This window comes from Entamoeba invadens, assembly GCF_000330505.1.
Source record: "Entamoeba invadens IP1 unplaced genomic scaffold scaff_1105074726065, whole genome shotgun sequence".
NCBI classification, from domain to species: domain Eukaryota; phylum Evosea; order Mastigamoebida; family Endamoebidae; genus Entamoeba; species Entamoeba invadens.
In genome coordinates this window covers 136,036-144,818 of record NW_004440199.1, presented here as the reverse complement: position 1 = coordinate 144,818, position 8,783 = coordinate 136,036, and the positions used below count along the sequence as shown (strand labels likewise).

Genomic DNA, 8,783 nt, shown 5'->3' with positions numbered 1-8,783 from the left:
TTTCAAAGTCGACAGTGTTTTATAAATATTGGTTTATTAAAAAAAACTAAAAACATTCTAATCTATTTATATTTTGATATCGATTTTTGAATTCTAGTTTATATAGAAAATAAACTATAATTTATACCCAATTGAACTTAGAATTGAAGTCAATATGAATAAGTTTTAAATTACAATGAATGAAAAGGTTTCTACATACTTGAAGATTAATTATAATATTATATAAAAGGATCAAAAAGTTGGGTTGCAAATATGTTTGGTCATTGTTTTAAATAAATATAAGATATAAATTATTTTTATAAATTATTACATTCAAACTTCTCAAGAACAAAAGGGCATAATCATTATTGTTTTTTCAAAAGCATTTTACAGACCAACCAAAAAAGCAGTTCTCAAATAAGCAGCTTTTAATGTTTGACTAACTAAAAATACACATTCTTAAGAGAAACCACTGTTCGGATGTATTACATTTGTGATGTTCGACTGTATTTAATTATCATTATACACCTTTTTTATATTATTTGTGTATTTATTTGGTCAAACAAACATTATAAAAAACAGACTTTATTAGATTTATTCTTTATTACGTTAATTGTTGTTAGAAGACTCAATCAAAAGATGAAGAGAAAAGTGAAAACTAAGGAACGTTCATTGACGAGTGTGAAGTAAGGGTTGTGGAAGACGACTTTACCAAACAATGCATACCGAATAAATTCGTTGAAAGGTAAAACATAATTGAATTCTCAGAGTACAATCGCAGTTTGAAAATTTACAAAACAAATATTTTGTCTAAATTATCATTGTAATAAAAAACAACTTACCGATTTGATTCTATGGACTTGACGATAATAACATTTTATACAACTTTTCTTGTAATATCACATTTCCTTGAAAATGCTTTCTAAATAAAAGTTGTAAAACTAAAAGTATTGGATTAAAATACGTGATGTGTTTTACCAAAAAACACATCTTTGTACATTTTGTAAACGGACAAGGGATTGCCAAAGAAGGCGTGTTGTTTTACAAGAAGCATCCTTAAAGAATGTTCCACGTTGCCAGAAGGTTTACAATTTAGTTGTCGTGTCGGTTGTATGGATGTCTTCATCTTTCGAATATTATTGCCTCCTTTTTTTGCAGCTTAAATCATTATCCGTTCCACTTTAAATTTGTGATTGATTTGTTGATTAATTAAGAGTTCTTTTTTTAAATTTATAAAAAAATTTTAACAGAAAGATAATTTATTTTAGTTATTTATTACTATAAATTATATAATATATTATTATTATTAGCAATTCAAAAAAAATATTAAACTAAATAAATATAGTTCTAATTAGTAATTGAAATTATTTTAAATATACTAATATTTTTTTATTAATTAATTATAAAAAAATAGAAAAATGCTACTTATTTAATTCATCAAAAACAAACTTCAAATAATAAAAATGTTATTAAAAATAACTAATTAATAAATATAATGTTTATATTATAATTATTAATCAAGATAATGATAAAACTAATAATAAACTAATAATAAGAAAGTAAAAAATAAAATAATTGGTACAAAGACCCCGAAAAAATGGACTAAACTGCTTAAAACATCAAAAACTAAAGCATGATATAAAAAGATAAATAAATATTATGAGGGTTGGAATCTTCGAATAAAAGTAACATAAAACAAATAATCTAAATAATGAATTAAACAAAGATGGCAAGTACGTCACTCTTTAAAGTTGTGGTATTGGGCGAGGCAAAGTTTGTTTTTTCTATTTTATTCATATCACTTACAAAAAGTGTCGGTAAAACTTCTTTACTAACTCAGTACATCACTAAAAAATTTTACGAAAAAACAAAGAGCACAGTCGGTGCGGACTTTATCACACACGAGGTAGAAGTCGACGGGCAGACTGTTGTCTTGCAAATTTGGGATACGGCAGGGTCTGAGCGGTTTTGTTCTCTTGGTCCCGTGTTCTTTCGTGGAGCGGAGTGTTGTGTTCTTGTGTGTGATATGACAAACGCGAAGTCATTCGAAAAGATCGACTCGTGGAAAAAAGTACTTCTCTCGAGCCTTTCCCAACAAGACGACATCGAGTCATTTCCATTTGTTATTGTTGGCAACAAAGTTTGTTTCAAACTCTGGTCTGAAATATCTCAATCGTTCCGCAAATCTGAATCTCCAGAAATGAGATGTTCTGATTTTTCAAATTATAATAAAATACTTATACTTAAGAAGTATCTCGAATCACAAGTGACCAATAGAGTGATTGTACAGATGAAGAAAGACAGGTGACTTTTGCGCAGCTTTCTGCGTATGGAGGCGGGAAATATTCATATTTTGAATGTTCAGCCAAAACGGGGTGGAATGTGGATACCATTTTTATAGAAGTTGCAAAAATTCTCAAACAAAAATCAAAAATCCTTTCAAACTCACCGTTTGTTCCAAATCAACAATCTTCACAAATTCAGTGAACTTATTAATAGCGAACTCATTGAGCCTTGCAGACTCGATGACATAACTGAAAAGGTTGATAAGAAGAAAAGCTGCTGTAATTAGGTCTTTAGAGTTGTATTGTTTCATTATGCTTTTAGTTTAATTATAGTATTTTAATAGCTTCTGTTTACTGTACTACAATTTATTATATAATCATTAGTATTATTATTTCTTTAAATACAATATTATAATTTTTAAAATTGTATATTATATTTAATAGTTATTTTAATATCAATTCATTTGTTTTTTTTTAAACGATAGATTTATATATTTTAAACTTATAATTAATTGAAACTATACTCAAAATGAATAATTTAAAAATTGGATAAAAAAAAGAGATCAAAATAAAACTATATATAATAATAAAACAATTAGAATTAAAATTAATTGTGATTATTTTTTTTTGCAAACCTCAATAATAAAATTTTTCAAAAAAATCTTAAAAATGGGAGTGGTGGAATGGCCGACAAGAGCCTTTTAGCGGAAGTGATGAGCACAGAGGTAACAAGTGAAAAGACGATAAAAAACAAAAAACGGGTGAAAAAGCTTCTCAGCGGAAAGACCGAAAAAGATGAGAAAAAACCCAAAACAAAGGAACAAAAGGAAGATGAAAAAAAGGAAAAAAAAGAGAGTGATAAGATTGAACAGAAACGGAACGAAAGCACAGATAAGGGTCTGAAAAAAGAGGAAAAACCAAACGAAAAAAAAGGAAATACCACAGAGAAGATTCAAGAAGACGGCGAGGAACAGATCGAATCGAAAAAAACAATGAATCCATCGAAAGAAAGTAAGGTGGAAGAAGAGGAATTACTCGTCGAGAATAAAAGTCAAAAGAAGATAAAAGAGAACATAGAAGAGAAGAAAGAGGACGTTCTTTCTAAAAAGCAGAGAATGAGAAGACTAAAAAAGGATAGTTCTGATGACGAAGAAAATGAAGAGATGGAAAAGGACGAAAAAAAACCACGGAAGTCAGACACGGCAAAACAAAGATTGGTGTTATCGGGTTTCGAGAAAATAACAAGAATCAAGAAGGACCTCTCAAAGATATTCAGCGTACGAAATGTAATCGAAGAGGCAGATGTTCTAGTTGTCGACGCGGCGAAAAGAACTGAAAAGGTTCTAGATGCACTTGTTAGAGGAATTCCAGTGGTTAGCCACGATTTTTTGTCGGAGTCAATTAAGAACGGAGAACCCGCGAAAATTGACAAGTTTTTATTGAAGAGTGCATTTAAAGGGTTGACAAAGAGCAAGAAAGAACGGAAAAACTTGTTATCGGGAATGAACATTTTTGTGGGGGGAAAACCCAAAATCTCGACAGAAGTTCTTCAAAGATGGATATTAGAGCTTGGTGCTTCCATTAAAAAGACATACAAAGATGCGGACACGATCGTTTGGGGAGACAGAAAGAAGTTCAATTTGAGGACTAAAGAGGGACAAAAAGTCGTCGAAGAGACGTGGTTGTATGATACAATTGAGAAGATGGAAAAGCAAAATTTTTTCATTTACTTGATCAACGACCCCGAGCTTGGGAGTGAAGAGGAGAAAGAAAGGAAGGTTGAAGCAATGCTGAACAATGATGGAGAAGAACAAGAAGGAGACAAGAAGTTGGAAGAGGAGGGAAAAGATAAAAGTGAATAAGTGATTGTCTTGATGACTTTATTGGATGCAATAAATTGCGTTTTAAATTTTGTAACAACATTCCGACCTTTTATTCTGCAATTTTGCTTTTAATAATAATAAAATGATTTTGTGGTTTCATTGCAAAAAAAGTAATATTTTTTACACACAATTTCGGGAAATTGTTTATGTTAAATTTTATTATAATTTAAATGTAATTTGAAACCTATAACATTAACTTGGTAAACCAGATTTTTGGATAATCAATTATCGTAAGCGCATCTTCCTTTGTCACAAAGAAGCAAATTATACACAAATCTTGCCTGTTCCAAGTCCAATTGACTTCCTAGCGCCGTGTATTCAGGTGTTGTCGATATATACGTTGCTTTGTTATAGTTATGTTTATATCTTGAAATGACATACTTTCCATCCGTCGTTGACGCCATCACGTCAAGCCCCTTTTTATGATTAATCATCTCGCCCCGCTCCGTCCACCTAAAATCTGGGAGTGGCGCATTGAGCTTTTGTGTGACCTTTTGTTTTATAATTCTGTCTGAATCAGCCCATAGATACGGATCGGACATCAGTCTGCGTTATTTTACATCTTCGTTGTTATTATCGCGATCAACTATTTCGGACCCACTCATTCCAAAAAAATCTAAAAGCGCCCTGTTGTCTATTCCCGTTGCACTGTCGTAAAACGTTGTTACTGTTGCAAGCAGATTAAATCCGTACGGCGCTTCTGTGGTAAAACTGTTTAAGGTTTCGATGTCATACTCAGTGAATTGGTGATGTTGGGCACTCGAAGACAACACAATAAGGTTTCCCCGTGTGAAGTAGTTTGTGAGTTTGATACGGATTTCGACCGTTCCGAAGTTGGACCAATTGGCGTTCAAATAGTTCCACATCGGGATGCTTGTGAGTTCGGGGAAAGGTACCACAATAATAGTGGGGCGTGGACGATAGTTCATCAACATATCGAGCCGACTAAGTTTTCTCATCAATTTCTTTCATTTTTCCACGCTTAAATGTGCTTTTGTTCCACAAAGTGTGAGTGATTGAGTGTTTGGTGGAACGAGAAAACTCAAATTAAAATACTTTGATGTTGTTTGGTTAAGTCTTGCAAATAGCTGTGCAAAACAAAACTAATAAAATTTAACTAATTTATAGTTTTATTATTAATTCTAGAATTATAATATATTTTTATAATATTTTTAATTATTAATCAATGAAATTTTTTTTTACCAATTAAGCAAAACAGACATATTCTAAAAATATAAGAAAATAAATTATATTTGCTAGTACTCTTTATTCCTCAAAAAGAAAAACAAAATAGTAAGATTAATAGTAAAATAACTACTGCTAATAACATTAATATAAACTAGAAAATCACCAAAACGATAAGTAATGAGTACTGAGGTTTCAAAGCCATTATTGTTGCAATTAATATCAGAGGGTGTTCTATTCAAAGTGATGTCTTTTCTTTCCGTTGATGAGTTTGTGATTTTGTGCACTTTTTGAACATACGAACAACAAAACGATAACTGAAAGTCTTGACGCGTTTGCTGTTGCTTACCCAAAAATCACTGCCAAAAACATTGTGACCGATCACATACGAAAGATTCTCAAAATTAACGGGACTATAACACTCGACCAGTCGTTAAAAAACCGAAAATTAAAAGACATCTATAATAAACTTAAAAATACATGTTTGTTCCTTTATAAAAGTGTTATTATATAGCAGTTAAGTGTTTAGTAAATGTTATCGTTTATTTGAAAGATAAAAAAATTGTATTAATACCAGTATTAGTGTCGACTTTAATTTTTTCGAATAGTACTTTTTATCATTAATGTACTATTTATTATAGTTTATTACACCTTCATATTATAAAAAAATCATTCCATTTGTTTTATTCTCGTAATTATATAATTATTAATAAATAGTTAGTAATTTATCAAAATTATTAACTATTTAAAATTATTTATTTATAGTTAAAATCATACCAAAATTGCTCGTTACTATGAATTATATTATTAAAGTAAATGATATTATAAATAAATAGTACATTATTATTACTACTATTTTACTTCTACTCATATTATGTTATATAAATATTATATTTATAGTACAAATAACTATTAATTATAGTTCAGAAGCATTAATTGCAAGACAAGCCGAATTCATTCAGTTTACCAAGACGAGCGAATCAGTATGGACTTACGATGGTCAAAAATATCATTACGAACACAAACACAGATACCAATCAACACATTTCCTTTGAAGCTAATGAGCCATTTAGTAAAGAATATCAATTAGTGTGTTATAGTCATACCTTTGGGCACTTTGTCCTCTTAAGAACTCCAATTTTCTATTATGAGATTGAGGTATTGCCGAACGCGTCTTCGCACGTCATCGAAGAAATGATCATATCCATTGGCCTCACCCCTACAAAAGATTACCCAGATAACAAACACATTGGGTGGATCGGAAACGCTATTGGCTTCCACTCGGACGACGGACAACTCTTTGATAACACGGGCTCGGGAGCAAGTTTCGATCGGCCTTATAACTCGGGAGACGTCATTGGAGTCGGATTTAATGTAATGAAGAAGGTCGTCTTCTTCACTAGAAACGGGAAAATAGTCAATAACAAATTCATCCCGACATACTGTGACACTATGTACCCAGCTCTCGGATTTTCAACATGCTACTCTGTCTCAGTTAACTTCGGACAACAGCCGTTTGTGTTCGACATCCTCGAAGAAATTAAAAAGGCAATTTAAATGATGGGTCATGTATTGTCGTTATTTGAAGGGATAATCAAAAATGTCGTTTCGTTCATATTATAGTTTAATTTATACATAAGAAATGGAATTTTTTATAATAATTTGAACGATTTTTAATTAGGGAATAAATTGATTTGTAATTTGTTTATAGTTAAATTATACTATATAAAACAAATAGAATTAAAATTCGTAATTTATAGTAAAACTGTGTTAGATAAATATTAACACTTTTTACCATTAATAACAAATTCTTTTTATAAAATTATATATTAATTTAAAAATAGTTAAATTTAATATAAAATTTTTTAGTTAAAAATATTAAGTATAATTATCAAATTATACTACGATAAATATTTACTATATTTATTATTAAATAAATTGTAAATGTATTATGTTTTTATTTGTCATAATAATATTTTAAAATTATAAAACATTATTTCTTATGTTAATTAATATTTTCTTATGTTAAACTTTTTGAAAATAATTCATATATTATATATTATAATAATTTTTATTATTAAAAAGAATGGTACATATTAACACAAAAATAGATATTTAATTACAAATTTTTTGAATTAAATTTAAACTATTTGTTATTGGTAATTTTAATTTTAATTTTAATAATAAATTATAAATTATTATAATTATTATTATAATATATAATATATAATATATAATATTAATAAAAAAATTATTCAAATAAGGAAGAAAAAAAATTTTAAAATATAATTTCTATTTTAAAAAATATATGTTGTTAATATGATTTTTATTTGAAATTGACATCATTTGCCCATGTTAGGTGCAATTGAAATTAAAAATGAAAAGGTATTTTAAAATGTATTTTAAAATTAATTATTAATTAAACAAATTATTTTTTTATGTAATAAGATACATTGCATTTAATCAAATTTCATTGTTAATATCATTTATTTGGTATTTAAAAATGATTAAAAACTTTTCTCTTCACTTATGAAACAAGTTGCAGAGAAGTTTAAAACCTCTTTGAATAGCAAAGCTTCTTCGCTTTCTTACAACAATGAGTTGCATGCTTTGTTGAACAATTATGTGTCAGAGACTATTACAATATTTCAAACTAGTACTGACAAAACTACTCAAAATTTTGTGATTGTTTCCTTTTCTTTATTAATCAATGATTTGTATCAAATAAAACATGAATATAACTTAGAAATTGACAAAAACGAGGAAATATGGAAGGATGGTATAGAATCACTAAAAGCTGGAACATTAGTTGATGAAGTGTATAACATAAAATCATTTGTACTTGATAATAAGGAATACATTGATTGTATTATAGACTTTTTATACCTTTACCAGATTATCTTATTAAGTGGAGGAAGTATTGATGATATTTCAAAGTATATTGAAAATACTTTCATGATGATGAAGAAAAATTAATTTTTTGGTTATTTTATTACAATAGTAACACATTTTCAAATTTATTAAATCTGTTTTTTGTTGAAAAAAAGTTTACTTGTTATATAACTTGATAAAGATAAACAATCATTGAAAAAAATATGGTGATATTAATTAATAATGTTATGATAATTATCACACATAAATTTATTTAAATAACTTTATATTATTTCATATAGACATTAAGTTGATAACAAATATTCAAATTGAGTTATAACTATTATTATTAGTCATTAAATATAACAGAGATTTAATTACATTTTAGATTTATTTATTTATTATCACCAACACTTCCGTTATAGTAAATTTTATGTTTAAAAAATGTGATAACTTCAAAACCAATTATAATTATGTTTTTAATCAGTCTATTTTGATTATCATCTTTATTTTAAGTTAAAAATAAACTTCTAAAGCAATATGTCAAAAACCTTTTATACCTATTTTAATACACATTATC

The 8,783-nt window shown here is 28.1% G+C and overlaps 4 protein-coding genes across 4 annotated transcripts; 3 read left to right on the top strand and 1 right to left on the bottom strand.

Moving 5' to 3' along the window:
• Positions 1–1,705: 1,705 nt before the first annotated feature.
• Positions 1,706–2,551, top strand: EIN_335590 (hypothetical protein; the record flags this gene model as incomplete). The annotated part of the gene is made up of 4 exons (XM_004255300.1): positions 1,706–1,752; positions 1,792–2,119; positions 2,257–2,429; positions 2,479–2,551. The coding sequence occupies 4 exons, from the start codon at positions 1,706–1,708 to the stop codon at positions 2,549–2,551; spliced, it is 621 nt and encodes a 206-aa protein (XP_004255348.1).
• Positions 2,552–2,947: 396 nt separating this feature from the next.
• Positions 2,948–4,126, top strand: EIN_335580 (glutamic acid-rich protein precursor, putative; the record flags this gene model as incomplete). The annotated part of the gene is made up of 1 exon (XM_004255299.1): positions 2,948–4,126. The coding sequence occupies one exon, from the start codon at positions 2,948–2,950 to the stop codon at positions 4,124–4,126; it is 1,179 nt and encodes a 392-aa protein (XP_004255347.1).
• A 242-nt stretch (positions 4,127–4,368) lies between these two features.
• EIN_335570 (hypothetical protein) lies at positions 4,369–4,689 on the bottom strand (the record flags this gene model as incomplete). Its single annotated transcript, XM_004255298.1, has 1 exon — positions 4,369–4,689. One exon carries the CDS (start codon positions 4,687–4,689, stop codon positions 4,369–4,371), a length of 321 nt encoding a protein of 106 aa, XP_004255346.1.
• Positions 4,690–6,328: 1,639 nt separating this feature from the next.
• EIN_335560 (hypothetical protein) lies at positions 6,329–6,889 on the top strand (the record flags this gene model as incomplete). Its single annotated transcript, XM_004255297.1, has 1 exon — positions 6,329–6,889. The coding sequence occupies one exon, from the start codon at positions 6,329–6,331 to the stop codon at positions 6,887–6,889; it is 561 nt and encodes a 186-aa protein (XP_004255345.1).
• Positions 6,890–8,783: the final 1,894 nt, after the last annotated feature.